Source organism: Acomys russatus, chromosome 12 (assembly GCF_903995435.1).
Source record: "Acomys russatus chromosome 12, mAcoRus1.1, whole genome shotgun sequence".
In the NCBI taxonomy this organism is placed as follows: Eukaryota; Metazoa; Chordata; class Mammalia; order Rodentia; family Muridae; genus Acomys; species Acomys russatus.
Window position 1 is genome coordinate 37,109,020 of NC_067148.1, and position 15,591 is coordinate 37,124,610.

The 15,591-nt window shown below is 53.1% G+C and overlaps 1 protein-coding gene across 1 annotated transcript; it reads left to right on the forward strand.

Moving 5' to 3' along the window:
* The first annotated feature begins 266 nt into the window (after positions 1-266).
* Positions 267-14,525, forward strand: Itm2c (integral membrane protein 2C). Its single transcript, XM_051154236.1, has 6 exons — positions 267-495; positions 9,201-9,341; positions 11,510-11,698; positions 12,737-12,847; positions 13,348-13,498; positions 14,268-14,525. The coding sequence occupies exons 1-6, from the start codon at positions 370-372 to the stop codon at positions 14,357-14,359; spliced, it is 810 nt and encodes a 269-aa protein (XP_051010193.1). The 5' UTR covers positions 267-369; the 3' UTR covers positions 14,360-14,525.
* Positions 14,526-15,591: the final 1,066 nt, after the last annotated feature.

The window sequence follows — 15,591 nt, forward strand, 5'->3', positions numbered from 1 at the left end:
GAGGAGGCTATGTCGAGGTGCAGTTTGTTAGAAGCACGTTTCCAGGCAACTCCGTGTTAAAAGAAATATGAGGATGCTGGTCATGGGCAGGGAGAAGGAAAGGGAACAAGCTCCAGCACGACGGCTGAATGGATGAATATGAGCGAGAGAGGAAGCCCTCAGCCCTCTTCAGCAACAGCGCTGCACGGTGCAGCTCGGCGCAGGCGCCAGGTCCTTCCGTGGAGGGCGGAGCGGGTTCGGGGCGGGGATAGAGTCTAGGACTCCCGAGCCATTCGAACTTCCGGTGCCTGGGGCGCAGCAAGAGGCAAGCACACCGCTCGAGGTTGCATTGGCAGAGGCTGCAGGGAGCAGGCACTGGTCAGCGCAGCCATGGTGAAGATCAGTTTCCAGCCCGCAGTGGCGGGCGTCAAGGCTGATAAAGCCGACAAGGCAGCGGCGTCTGGTCCGGCCTCGGCATCTGCCCCGGCCGCGGAGATCCTGCTGACGCCGGCGAGGGTGAGAGGCACGGGGTCTCAGAGGGTGGGGGGTGGGTCGGGTCGCGGGGAGGAGGCGAGATCGAGAAACCTAGGTGTTTCCCCCTGGCTAAGAGGACCGGCGGGACCCCGGAGTCACGAGCGGAGACGGAGTGAGAGGTCTGAAAGGGCTGGTCCATCACCAACCGGGAGTGTCCCGTTTTTTTCCCCAAGTCGGCACTCGAAAGCAGAGCTGGTCCTTAAGTGGGGACTCACACAGAATCTCTTCCAAATGTAGGGGATTCTAGGTGCCCGGTTCTAGGATGAGGGAAGGTGGCCGGCCCACGAAAGTTTGGGGAATGTTGAAGGTTTGCGTCTGGTTCCAATCAAGGGGGAGGGGCCGGCAATCCATTCCCCTGGGTGGGGGATGGGAAAGGAGTTGAACGCAGTTACCCCAAAGTCGGGTGGTGGGTCTGCCTGGTTGGGGAATTTGTCTGTGGAAACTAGTTAGTAACAAAAGGGGAAGTGACATTGCTTTGGTCCCCAAATGGACTGTGGAGGGTGGCGTTGGAACTGGCAGGCCTTACAGTGACGAGCCTTTTCCCATTTCACACGTGCGCGTCTTGCATCCTTGCCTTCTTCTCCGATCTCCAGCCTCGCTGTTACTCTCTTGCTGCGTGGGCTCCTCATTGCCCCCGTGCTCTCGGCATCCCTAGTCACTCAGCTGGCTTTGTGCGGGCTGGTCTCCGTGTGCCCCGCCTTCCCACTGGCTGAGGGGACCCAGGTCATTTCCGCCATGGAAAACTGTGTGCTGTGTGTCGGGAGAGGATTGAGAGGACTCATGGCGATCACTGACGAGAAGAATGAGAAAGGAAAGCTGACCCAGCTGAGCTTCATTTTGCTCCAATAAGGGTGTTTTCATGGCCGCTGTCACACGCCCTCCAGCGGTCCCTGGGCACACCAAGCCTGGCCATTCTGTCTAGGCAGAACTGCAAAAGCTCTTCCATTTCCTCCTCCCCAGGTCAAGTTTTGAAGCTCTGATTCAGTCTTGCCCGGGCATATTGAAGGAGCCTGTGGAGAATGATCTAGAAGAGATCGTCATCCTTGCGTTAATAGTCACTACACCATCCCCCAGTTCACACACCAAGAATTCATTGGCCACCTAGGCCTGGGTTGAAGGGTCTCTGGGCACCCCCACACTAGCAGCTTCTTCATCTGAAGCCTAAATAGAAAGGGACACCCCAGACTTGTCTTTGCAGTTTTAAAAGTTTGCCCTGGTGGAACACGCCTTTAATCCCAGCACTCAGGGAGGCAGAGGTAGGTGGATCTCTGAGTTCGAGGCCCCGCCTGGGCTACAGAGAGAGTCCAGGACAGCCAGGACTACAAGAGAAACCTTGTCTCAAAAAACCAAAAGGAAAAAAGAAAAGAAAAGTTTGCCCTGGGCTTAAGCCTCCTTTATTACTTCCTGGAGGGGCCCTCCTCCCTTCCTCTTAGCCTGGGTATAGGGCCGCAGGAACTGGTAAGTGGTATATTGTCTGTTCTCGGGTACTCAGGGAAGACTTAGATCTAAGAAGAAGTGGGGAGGACTAAGGTGAACAACTCAAGAATGTCATTATCACCCCTTGAGAAGGAAAGACTCCATGCAGGGCCTGCTGATGGTGTTAGATAGAGTGGCTGAGCCCAGGGTGAGGACATTTCAGATTTTCTCATTAACCTCGGGAGCTAGTTATATATAAGTCTATGCCATAAGGTTACTGTGTACAGAGGTAACACAAAACACGTGCTAACAATGAAGAAACTGTACAGAAACTATGAGCCTCGAAGGACCAGGTACTTGGTTTTTATGTAATGTAAGGGAGACATCAGAGGCTAGGTGAGGGGAAGAAAGGTGCACCAGAAACAGAAGAGGTTTTATTATGCAAGCAAAACCATCTCCCTGACAACAGCCCTCTCTAAAGACCACCGCTTTGTCTCTGTGGGCCAGGTACCCAACCTTCAATCTTTTCTTTCTTTAAAAAGATCTTTCCATCATAGAGAAGGGGGGGGGCCTTGCCTGTCTGTATCCCTGAAATAGCCGTGCATATCAATCTTTAAGGATCCAAATCTTCCCCCAAGAAGGACAGCTTTTCAGAATTATTTCTACATCCGCAGCCCTTCTCAGTGGCCATTTCCGAATAGGCGGCCTGTTTGAGGGTGGCCTGTTTTGATCTCTCCCACCAGTGCAAAGTGAGTGGTAATCTAGCTTCCTGCTCTTATCAGTCTCTGCGAAGCTGCTCAGCAGCCCGTCCCGCCCTCACACAGCGTGAAATGGAAATATCAACCTTGTCTGCCCTGTGTGCTGTTAGTCACAGCCCAGAGCCTGCCAGGCAGCCTTCCCTATCACTATTGGCCAGTAAGGAGCTTAGGGAAGCAGGCTAGGCAGTCAGGAGGAGGGATTAAAATACCTACACTTGCAGACAGAACTGTTTATTGGTTAACTCTACCCCCACACGGCTTGCCCAAGCTCTGAGCTGGTGTGAAGGGGACCTTTGGCGGTGTGTGTTGGTTTTGCCTGTGTCTCAGCTGCAGCCAGGACCTTGTAAGATGGTTCACTTCTGCAAGCTCCTCCTTGCTCAACAATGCCAGCAGGCATATTCCTCCCCACTACCCCCCTCCCCCCCCCCCCCCCCCCCCCCCGCCGGCCTAGTGTCTGGCATGGCAGTAAGGGCAGGCAGCAGCCTGTTGCACAGCCGTTAATTTAGGACAGAATGTGAGCCATTGTCAGGACACTGAGATGGGAGCCAGGGGGCTGGAGGGAAATGCCGGTGGATGCATCCACCAGAGACCTGGGGGCTGTTTGTTGTGGTTGTTGTTTGTTTGTTTCTTTGTTTTTTGCTTTTTTTTTTTTTAATCAAGGCAGGGCTTTTGGATTTTGACCCATACTGATGGCAAGACATGAGACCTCTTAGAAGATCTCTTAACTGGGAATGACCCTGTGGAGTGCCTCCTTGGTGTTCTGACTGGTGTGTGTGTGTGTGTGTGTGTGTGTGTGTGTGTGTGTGTGTGTAGGCTGCAGCAGGGCAACCTCTATCAGGACCCGCCTCTGCTTCTGAGCAAATACTGAAATAAGATGAGTCCCCAGACCTGAGACGACAAGGAAGTTCCTAGGAAAACTGGGGAAGGGTAGGGCTGGGGAGCCAGATGGGCCGACAGCTACCCAACATCTCCATGCATTAGACTGGGATAGTGAGGAACCTGCGCAGCGTGCAACCAAGAGGTCACTCTTCATTTTGGTTCTTCTCCTACCAGCTGTCTGTACACACATGCGCACAAAGACAGGCCCCAGGGCTAGGGGGCCGCATGAAGAAAACATTAAATTCTGTAATCTCAGCTCTGTAATTTTCTCTTTGGCATTTGTCTTTGATTAATGGCCTTTGAGAACCTCTCTCCCTCCACCCACATACCTGTGGATCAGATTTCACTCTGGGTGGTGTGTGTGTGTGTGTGTGTGTGTGTGTGTGTGTGTGTGTGTGTGTGTGTGTGTGTGTGTGTGTGTCACCTCGGGCTCATGGCAGGAAGACCAGTAAAGGGCAGGTCTGTCCTTTGCCAGCTAGAAGAGCTGGTTTGCTTGGCTAAGAGGGCCGAACCATAATGACCTTCAAAGAGGCAGCCCAGTCCCATGTCCTTCCCACTGTTACCACAGTGGGGACTTCCAGAAGAGTTTGCTCTGCTGCTATCTTTTTCTGCAACCCTGTCCCCCACAAGTTCCCTCTTCTTTCTGTTTTCCCCTGGCTCTACCACTCAAGGCTGTCAGCAGATTGCCAACAAGAAGGAGTTTCTCTTCTCAAGGAAAAAAAAATGTTTATGACTAAAAGCCACACAACTGGGCTTTCCCCACTGCCCTGGGAGGCTCTGGTTCTCTCTCTGTGAGTGAGGGCTGTTTCTTTCTGCTTCAAATCTTTTCTGGGCCTTTGTTTTCTGGAGAAGCTTGGGCTGTCCAGGGTGGAGGAGAAGAGAGAATTCTGAGTCCAGTCAGACACAACGGTCTACATAGCTGCAACCTGCTCCACGAAGCCTAAGGCTGGAGGAGGAAGAGTGGGAGGTCACTCACTAATGAGACTATCTGAACCTTGGCTATAGGCCGCATCCACTCAGGTGATGGCTTTGGCTTTTGGCCACCATGAAATGCACTATTGCTCAGGGACAGTAGGCATTTGCCTGCCTCCCACTCCCACCCCCACCCCCCCAGCAAGGCCTCTGTCCGTAGGTCTGTCTCTCACACACCCTTTGGCATCCTTGCCTATGTGAACTGCAGCCTAGGAAAGAAAAGATGCCAAGGATAGGAATGGGGTAGGGACCACTTCAAAATCTGCCTGCAAAGCCTCCTCCCTGATGACTCCTTCTAAGTCGGCTGCAATTGTAGGGTAATCCACTTAAATTTTGGCACTGTTGCTGAGGGGCAGTAGCTAGAGTGCCATCATCCTTTGAGCTGTGGCTGAGATGTGTTTCAGTTAGTGGTTCCCTATCCATTCTGCCCTTCCCCCCCCCCCCCCGACTTTGCTAATTATCTCAGGAGCACCATTGAGAACCCTAGGAAAGCCTGACGGAGGCCCAGGCCCCTCTCAGGTCCCCTCAGATGTCTGCCTCGCATACCTAACAGGAGTGTGCACAGAGGCATTTTGCTCAGAGGGCTTGTTGCCTTGGAAACAGTATGTACCATCTTCCCACTTTCTAACAGGAAGTCGTCGTCCCCCCCTCCACTCAGTGCCTGGCTGTTGGTAACTATTCCATGGGGGAGGGGAAGCAGTATTTCCTTGGTCTCCAGCAGGTCAAGGGAGTGGAGGTGCTGCAGCTGGAGTGGAGGTTACCCCTTAGGAAGGCTGACTGGCTACCCAACCACATTCACTGCTGCCCTACAGCCCTCAGACCCCAAAAGGTCTCAGCTTGCATGAGCTCACAGACTGTGATGAGCCCCCCACCCCCTTGCCAGTGGGGGACAGCAAGGGTTCTAGGCCTTGAAGTTAAGCCTTGGTCTTGACTATCCCACAGGCAAAAGCAGTGCCGGGGCGTTGGTCCTCAAGCAGGGGCCATCCTAGATTTCCTTGCCTGCCCTCACTTCCAGCCTTACTGCTCTGTCCTATGCTTCTGGGGGTTCAGTTCAACAGGCCGGAGTGTTAGATGGGTGACAAGGTGATGGGGCCCCCAGCTTTGTGCCAGGGGGTGTCAGGAGAGGTGAGCAGGGAGCCATGGTTAGCATAGGGGAGATTGACATTTTCTTTCTCCCCTCTGAAGGGTTTGGTAATTTTAGACCAAGAAATGAACAGACAGAAAGCGGATTCACAGGAAAAACAAACTAAATTTTGGATATGCACCAACACAGGAGCCATATACAAAATCTAATCTAAGACTTAAGAAAAGGCCAGATACTTAAAGCGTGCATAGTACAGTTAGCTATTGGGGGAAACGGGGACTTGCAGCTGCTGGCGAGGTGGCCATGCAAGTCATAAAGGGGACCAGAATACACAGCCCAGGTTAACATCTGCAGGGAACATTTTTTTTCCAGGTACCGATTGCCTCTGGGGAGACCACCCAGGGCAAGCTATGTGTCCGAGGTCAGTCCCTGCTGCTGTATTGTTGGGCACACCTCTGATGCAAATGATGGTAATTCCTTTCACAGAACAGCTTTCAGAACCACCAGCCCTCTACAGAGGGCTGCACTTTCTCTAATGACCAACCAGGGAACCCATCAGAGAAATATATTTAGAGTGGAATATTTTGATCTCCCACATTGTTGTGGCCACTAAATGTGTGTGGCTACCACCCCACTGGGTAAGATGAGGGGGTCCCCAATCCTTCCAGGCAAGGGTTCTGGCCAGAGCTATACATGGCTTCTCTTCTGCACCTGGAGCCATTTCAGCCTTAGCCCCTGCCTGCCCTGCCCTGCCCTCTCTGACCTTTCCCTACCTCCCTTCGAGAAGCCTCTATGCCCATCTCTTCCCCTAATCCATGGAGACCTGGAGTAACCAGAGCTCCCCAGGCTAGCAGAAGTTGGCCGCAGGTGCAAGGCGGGAAGGCCTCAGCTTGTCTGTGATTTTTATGTGCGTAGCAGGCTCTCACTTGTAGTTTGCTTGTACTGCCCCCCGCCCCCCGGTCCTATTTTATTTCCTCTCCCAAGCTAGCTTTTCTGGTTTTCTAGAAACATAAGAGCAAAAGAATAGCCACTGTGCAGCCGCCACTGTGCAGCTTCAACAGCTGGCTGCAAGTGGCGGCCCTAAAAGGGAAGGCCTGGCCCACAGATCTGCTATTTTTATCCCGTACTTTGTCCTCTACAAAGAGCTTTCAGGTTTGTCTCTTTTAATCCATGGAGGGTGCTCACCTCAGATGACCTCAGTATGGTTTGGGGGTTCCTAGCCCATCTCTACTCTGGACGCAGGGACTCACCAACCCCCTAGCATGGCCTTGGAGTATACTATGCCCAAAGGGCAGTCTTACCTGTCCCTTAAGCTAGCCACCTTCCTTATGACCATTGAGGACCACAGGAGCAAGCCAGTGTAGCACCCCTGGCTGTCTTGTTTGCAAGGGCCCTGGGTGGCTTGTTCATGGGAGATGCTGAGAGAGCCTGGATGGTGATGGCAACCCCCTGGGATCTATTGCAAAGTGCAGTTGCAGAGCCATTGCAGCCCCTTGTCCCTCTGGTCAATGGTTGTCGTTGTCCTAGACCAGTTTCCTGGGGGCCAGAGCTAGGAGTGGGGTGTGGGGTGGCCAAGGTTTGATCTTGTGGGAGGGTCCCCACTGTGGCTGTGGGGACCTAAGACATTTTCTGTTCTTTTCCTAGAACTTGGGTTGGAGAGTACCAAACAGTGGTGAATTAGACCTTCTGGTGGGGCTCACCTCTACTCCTAAGGCCCAAGCCCATCCCTGTACCATCCCAGGGACCCTTGGCTGTGTTGAGATAAAAACTTGTACTTGTCCTGAGTAACTAGACAGCCATGTCCTCATCCATCTCAACACCTCCAGAAAAGAAGATAGAGAAATAAAGCAATCCTATAACGTCTGGCTGGAAATGAGGGAAGGGGGGTCAATCAGACCTGCTTATTTAAGGCCTGTGGGGAAACTCCATTCCCTAGTAAGCTTCATCTTCTCAAGGTTGGGAAGGGAGGTCTGTGGATATGTGACCTTTGACCTCTCTTGGCCATGTCTGAACACTATAGAAAAACAGGGTAAGTGGTAGGCACTAGAGTAGAGACAGGAACCAGAATATGAGGTGCCAGCCTGGGCTACTGTGGGGGAAGGGAGGTCATACAGCAAGTCCAGTTCCACGCAAAATAGTCATGATTCCTTTACCATCCACCAGCCCAGACATGTGTGGCCTGAGGTGGGTCAGGCCAGTGCTTCTGAGCCTAAGCCTTGCTCCTGAGGCAGGTTCTTTTGTGGAACTTGTGGCCTAGCCTCCCACTCCCACCCACCAAGACAGTCATGTTTCCTTCCTAGCAGGAGCTTCCAGGTGCTTCAAGCTCCACCTTGTAAACTCACCTCATGTCAGGCAGCCTGCCTGGCACCATGGAGAACAGCTGAGCCCAGTGAGCTGCAGGCCCAGGGTCCTTGGTTAGAGATAACCCTAACCTGTGCCCTCACCCTCTGGGCCTCTCAGAGCCCCGGCCTCCCACAGTCAGTGACCACCTAGGTGAAGTCCAGCAATGTCCACGCCCGTCTGTGATTGGCTCATTGCACTTGGCAGCCTGATTAGATTAAGGGCATTAATAAAGCCTACCTTTGCCTGTGTTCATGAAGGTTTTCCCAGACATGAAAAGTGGAAGGGGAAAGACCTATCCTGAATGTGGGAAACATTGCCCTGTGGGCTGAAGTCCCAGCTGAATAAAAAGAGAAAAGTGGAGGAGGATGGCCAAGTGCCAGTATTCCTCTATCTATCTGCCACCTAATCTCCCCGATGTGAGCACGTGCTATGCAGGTCCACACTGTGACGGACTGTGAGCTAAAACCAACCCTTCATCAGGTTGTTTCTTACCAGGGGTCACTGCAGCGAGAAAAGTAACCAGAGCATACCCCGATCACCCACTGTCCTCATCCCAGTCCATCCTGTGCCCCAACTTAAGGGTTTGGTCTTGTCACTCTCTATCTCTGCTCTTCCTTGGCTCCCCTTTGCGCAGGACAGTGGCACCTCGCCTACCAGACGCATCCTGGTCCCCATGAACTCTGTGGGCCAATCGCTCAGGCCATCTGCTGTGCCCCTTTTTTTATTTGGATGGCTAGAGCGGTGGTCCTCAACCTCAACGTTGAGACCCTTTCATAGTGTTCCTCATGCTTGGTGACCCCCAAACATAAAATTATTCTCGCTGCCACTTCATAACTGTAGTTTTGCTACTGCTGTGAGTCGTAACCTAAGTATTTTTTTGGAGATCAGTTGGCCAAAGGGATCCTGACCCATAGGTTGAGAACCACTGTACTAGAGGGTGGTTAAGCTGGTCCAATAACAAGATCTAAATTCAGGCAATTCAAAGTGTGTGAACTTCATCCAGGTTGGTTGTTTTGTGGCTTCTAGGCAAGTCTCCATTTCTCTCTACCTGGGAGGGGGGGTGCCCAGGGATTTGGGCAAGGCGTCTTTCACACAGTCTGTGTTGTCCTTATGCACCCCACCCCACCCCAGGGCTCCTAGTCTATCCAGAGGGGTGACCTCACATAGGGGGAGAGCAGTTCAGAAGAGTGGCACCCTCTGGGCCACCTCATTGACCGTAGCACTTGTGTTCACAGGAGGACCGTCCCCCTCGCCACCGCTCCAGAAAAGGGGGCTCCGTGGGCGGCGTGTGCTACCTGTCTATGGGCATGGTTGTGCTGCTCATGGGCCTTGTGTTTGCCTCCGTCTACATCTACAGATACTTCTTCCTTGCTCAGGTAAGGAGCCAGGCCGATGGGTCAGGGAAGGGTAGCACCAAGACATGGGTAAAGGAAAGAAAGCTGCTGAGGGTGTGGGAGCCCTGGAAAGCCGAGGCCTGGAACCACCTAAAGAGAGTAGGAAGGCTCTGAGCTCAGACTGCCTCAACCTCACCTCTTAACTCTGGAGAGCCAAGCGAGCATCCAGGTGGCTGCACCCAGGCACCCCACCCCCACCTCCAGTGTATGACCAGTGGCTAGTGTCACGTGTCACCCTGAAGCACTGTCACCAGGCGCTCTTAGGTCCAATAGAAAAGTTGGGAGTTAGCGATTCTCTCTGGAGCTCAGGCCCTGTATTTAGAGCTCATACTTCAAAGATGACCTTGCTGTTCCTTGCACGGACATTTGGGTTTGAGCCGTGGGCCAGGTTACGCATGGCCGGCCTCACGCTTTGTCTCCCCTAGCACACATCCACACCCACTAGAGATCTAAGCCTAAAGCTGGATCACTCAGAGCTGGGGAAAAGGAAGAGTCACCATACTTGAGTACTGGATTCAGCTAAATTATGAGTGGCTTGAGAGAGTAAACACGAACGTATCAACAGGGAGTCTCAGGGTGACTAAAGACTAGGGTTCCGAGGCATTGTGGATGCAACTGACCCCCACATCTCTTAAGCATTTAGCACCGTGGTCACTTAGTTTTTCCTCAGTAGAGATTACCTGAGAGTTTGTGTTCCGTGGGACTTTTCCAGAGACCTCAGCTCCCACGTTTCTCTCACCTTCGGAACTTCCCTGAAAGCAGGCTTGCTACACCTTCCAGGCTGGCATTTCTCGCCTGATGGCCCCTCCCTCTCTGGTACAGTACCCTCACCCGGGCTTTTCCAGTAGTGGCGCTGCTCCGGCTCCTCTCTTCCCAGACCCTAATTGTACCTTTGTAGGGTTCCTCACCCTACCCCATTTTCCAGGCAGCGTGGGTGTTCCAGACTGTCCCTGGGACAGTGTGTGTAGTCCAGTCTGCAGCTGGCCTGACAGTCACATTGGATCCGCCCAGGCATCTGGTCTCCTTTGGGTTTCCTCAAGCCCTCAGAGCCCCCATGTGGTCAGAATGTTTCTCCTTGGACTTTCTTTTCTTTTCTTTTTCTTTCTTTCTTTCTTTCTTTCTTCCTTTTCAAGACAGGGTTTCTCTGTGTAGCCTTGGCTTCCTAGACTCGCTTTGTAGACCAGGCTGGCCTCGAACTCACAGCAGTCCACCTGCCCCTGCCTCCCGAGTACTGGGATTAAAGGCGTGTGCCATCGCACCCAGCATTCTCCTCATACTTTCAAGAAGAGGGAAGTCTGCCCATTACATGTCCTGTAGTCCCTGGGAGCCTCTGAGTCTCTGGAGAAGACACAGTGGGCACAGTGGTGGCCCCATCACTCTGTTATCACCAATGGTGCCACCTTGCTTCCTTTGGTGATGGCGGCGGATAAGTATTTAAAGTTGCGCAGGGCCTCGGGGCTAGGAGTGCTGTGAGATATTTTCTTGGGAAGAGAATGGAGATGGTATGTCATTATCTTGGAGCCTTTTGCCTTCCCACCTTATCTTTGTGAGGCAAGGGTCTCTGTGTGGCCCTGGCTGCCTTCAAACTTGTTCTTTAGACCAGGCTGGCTTCGAACTCAGAGATCTACCTACCTCTGCCACCTGAGTGCTGGGATTAAAGGCATGCACAATTACTGCCTGGCTCCCACCTTATCTTTTATCCAAGTGTCTCCCATAGGGTTAGCCTGTCCATCCTTGGCTTGTCCCAAGCCTCCTGCCTACTCAGATTTTCTATAGGGTCTGCTCTTCTGTCCACCCACAGGACTAGTGGGCCCTCTTCTTACTTGCCTGGCCGTAACGCAGACGACTTTGAGGCCAGGGGGACCTCAGAGGTCTTTATCCTTTACAGATAGGGAAGGTGAAGCTCAGAGACCAGGAACCTGTTTATCCTGCTCTCTGCTTGTGGAGCTGAAGAGGCTCCTCCAAGACCCAGCTCATCTCCTCCCTAGCAGCCCTGGCTCTGATCTACACCCCATTCTTCCGGTCCCCGTCTCTGAGGAAGTCTTAACGCCCACCCTTCGTGCTTCCCAGGTCTGAAGTAAAGCAGGTAGGCAGCGTGGCCATGCCGCCACCCTGTGTGACCCATCTGTCTCTCCCCTCACCTTGTGCAGCTGGCCCGAGATAACTTCTTCCACTGTGGCGTGCTCTATGAAGACACCCTGTCCTCCCAGATCCGGACTCGGATGGAGCTAGAGGAAGATGTGAAGATCTATCTTGAAGAGAACTATGAACGTATCAATGTCCCCGTCCCCCAGTTTGGCAGTGGGGACCCTGCAGACATCATCCATGACTTCCAGCGGGTGAGGATGATTTGTAGGGTGACCAGTAGGCTGGCCGGGACCTGGGGGGGGGGGGGGAAGAGGGAGGCAGCAGAGAGTGTCCTAGGAGAAAGAACACCAAAGAAGCCTTGGATTGTGTGTAAACTGTATGGTGGGTATCCTTGGCCGCCTTGACAGGCCTTAACATACTGCTTTAGTTAGGAAGGCGGCAGCACTGTTTGCTGTTGCCAAGGATAGACTCGGGTAGGCCTAGACTGCTTTCTTCTGGTCTGTGTGACGGTAACAGGGGTTGGCTGTCCCTGTGAGGCCAATGGTTCTCCTGTGTCTGCTCACATCGGTATACCTACCATGAGAACATGCAATTGAGTGGGTGTCTATTGGTGTAATACCACCCAAGTCAAAGTTGGGCTTGCTGCCAGCACTCTGGAGGGTTCCCTCTTGTTTTTTTTTTTTTTCCCAGTCGGTTCCCTCCCTCCTCCACCCTACCCACCTGCGAGGTCACCACTCTTCTCTCTGGTTGCATTTGAGATCAGTGAGACATAGGCCCTGACCTTCTTTCTTAGGCAGTTGCCTTCCAAAGCCTGTCAGGCGTCTGTTGTTGACCCTGCTCTACTTTAAGTGTTCTGCTGCAGTGGCCTCTGGGACTTGAGGTATAGCACTCCTCTCTGATGTGGCCAGGCTTGAACCAAAGGACCATGCTGGGGATTAGGGAGTGGCCCCATGTCCCATAAGGGTCATTTCTCTCCTAGGATAGCTACACCTCACCATTTTGATGATCTTTACCTAGCTCTGCAAACCCCAGAAAGATCATTTGTAGCAACAGAGGCATTGAGCGAACCAGCGTGCTCTCAGTGGCTCCTTCCACAAACCTGGAAAGGGGCAGGAGCAAGGTGCTCCTAGCCAGATGTCCAGGAACTCAAGGGCACCACTTCTGAGGTCCGAGACTGTACAGATGGTATGGTGGGATCCGGCTGTCGGCTGACTGAAAGCCATCAGCAGACTGGCCTGGTCCAGGCCTCTGCCTTCCACAGAGACTGACGGCCATCCCCTCCCTCTCAGGGTCTCACTGCTTACCACGACATCTCCCTGGACAAGTGCTATGTCATTGAACTCAACACCACCATCGTGCTACCCCCACGGAACTTCTGGGAGCTCCTCATGAACGTGAAGGTGGGCAGCATCTTGTCATCACCAGTCCCCTCCCCTGAGGAGGCCAAGTCCAAAAGGAGGGAAGTCTGGGACATTATCCCTGTGCCCATCCCCCCCAAAGGATCGCCACCATTTCCAATCCACAATCTCAGAGTCACTTCTCCTTTTCCTCTCCGCAAACTCACAGAATGCCACGTGACGTGTCCTTAGCATTCAGATTTATGCTTTGGGTCAGTGGTGAGGCGAGTAGATAGCTGCAAGGCCCCACCCACCAGAAGCACTTCCCTTAAGGTGGGAGGCCACACATGCCAGAGCTCATCACAGTGTGGCACAGGCTCCAGCCTGGGGTATCAAAGGGCCTCTGTCTGGGAGTGAGAAAGTGGTGTGTCGGGAAGGTAATCATTTCAGAGATAGAGCAGCGCTGTGTGGGAGCCCCAGGGGGAAGTGGGCGGTGGGAGGGAGTGCGGGTGCTGACTATATGCTTTGAACCTCCCACACATACTCCCCCACCCCCTTTACAGAGAGGGACCTACCTCCCACAGACCTACATCATCCAGGAGGAGATGGTAGTGACAGAGCATGTCAGCGACAAGGAGGCTCTGGGCTCTTTCATCTACCACCTGTGCAGCGGAAAGGACACCTACCGCCTGAGGCGCCGGGCTACCCGGAGGCGTGAGTGGCGGGGTTGCCTTCAGACAGTACCTCACCAGCAGTGGCTACACCCTAATGTCGGTCAAGCATTTGAGACTTAGCGGACATTGTCTTATTTTACTATTCTCACTATCATCATTTTGGTTCTAACTGTGCCTTTTAAAGAAACTGAGGCACAGCCAGGCATGGTGGCGCACACCTTTAATCCCAGCACTCGGGAGGCAGAGGCAGGCGGATCGCTGTGAGTTCGAGGCCAGCCTGGTCTACAAAGTGAGTCCAGGATGGCCAAGGCTACACAGAGAAACCCTGTCTCGAAAAGAAAGAAAGAAAGAAAGAAAGAAACTGAGGCACAGAGAGGCTAAAGCAGCACTCTGAAGGTTTCCCCACCCCACCCCCCCTTGGTTTTTGTTTTTTCTTTTTGGTTTTTCAAGACAGCGTTTCTCTGTATAACAGAGAAACTGCCTGTCCTGGAACTTTCTCTGTAGACCAGGCTGGCCATTGGAACTCACAGAGATCTGTCTGCCTCTGCCTTCCAAGCGCTGGGATTAAAGGCGTGTGCCACCACCACCTGCCTCTCACTCCGAAGGTTTTACAGTGGGGATATGACAGGCACAATCCAAGTCACACTTAGGAGCTCTCTCTACTTTATAGTGCTGTTTTTGGCTGTCACCTCCCGGGTCTCTCCCTGCCTGCCTTGCCAGGTCCCAAGCTTCCTTTTATAGACTTAGAGGATGGCCACCTCTCTGGGCCCAGATACAAGCCTGACTGAGACTTTTCTTTTTCTTCCCAGGGATCAACAAGCGCGAGGCCAAGAAGTGCAACAGCATCCGCCACTTGGAGAACACCTTTGTGGTGGAGACGCTCATCTGTGGGGTGGTGTGAGGCCTTCCTTCCGGGCCCACCCCTGCCCTCTTCTCTCTCTTTCCGGCCACTCTCCGGCTCTCCTCCTCCCTTTCCTTAGCTTGTACCTTGGGCACTTTTCCATAGATGTGACACGTCTCACTTATCCCTCCCAGCCCCGCCCTCCTCCCTGTACCAGGGCTGTGATCTCTAGGGGAGGCCTCTGCCTCTGCTGGTCTTTCGGGTGTGAGGCGGTGTGAGGGGACAGTTGCCCAAGATGGTTTCTGTAACTCATTATTTTAAGTCAGCTCCCCAGTGGCTGGGCCAAGGGGAAGGACTAGAGGGAGGGCTGGACATGAGAAAGGGGCAGGAGCAGGGACATGGGTGGGGCTTGGCATGAGATTCCCACATTTGGGGAAGTCCTGAAAGACTTTTTTTCCCCCCTCGCACAGCACATTTCCTCTGTCTTCCTGGTTCCTAGGCCTAAGTGTGGAGTAAGGATGGGGAGATGTGTCCTGGGTTGGACCCATCCGAGCACAAGAGAAAGTGGCTATCCTGGGGTCTCCCCCCAGGACTCCTGTCAGTGCCTTCAGCCCACCAGCAAGAGCCTGGAATTTGAGGGTGGGAATGAGTCTGCCAAGCACAATTGTTCTCTGAGTGGAACCAAAGAATTGAGGGGCTGGGGCGCCCTGGCCTGGCTAGCCTAGGAACACAGGAGCAGGTGGGTACAGGAGTCATTGGCAGTGAGCTGCAGGCCCCGGGCAGCGGGTGGAGCCCATGCCTTCCTGCAGGTCAGGGCTACTGTGAAAGATGAAAGCAGGAGGGAGAGCCGCCTGGTACTTTCGTCCCTGCCTACTCTTCCGGTCCGGATCTGTCCCCTCTGTCCAGGGAGGTCCGTCAATGTTTCTCCTTTTGCATGTTTTTACTGATGTTCATGCTGGGCCGTCCTCAGCCCTGAGCCTGGGAGAGGCTTCTATACCTCGCTTCAGACTTGGGTGCTCCACGGCGGTGAAGCTCTTAAATGCTTTGTATATTTTCTCTATTAGATCTCTTTTCAGAAGTGTCGGTAGAAAATCTAAAAAAATAAATAAATAAATAAATAAACCAAAAAAAGAAAAAGAAAAAAAAAAGAAACATACTCAACGTATACTTTTGACCTTGCCCTGGTGTTGTGGTGGTGTGGCTAACTAAGGTTATCTTATGTGGTGGGGGTGCTCTGAGGACAAAGTGGTGGGGGTGGCGGACAGGGAGAAGCCAACAGACTGTGGCATCCT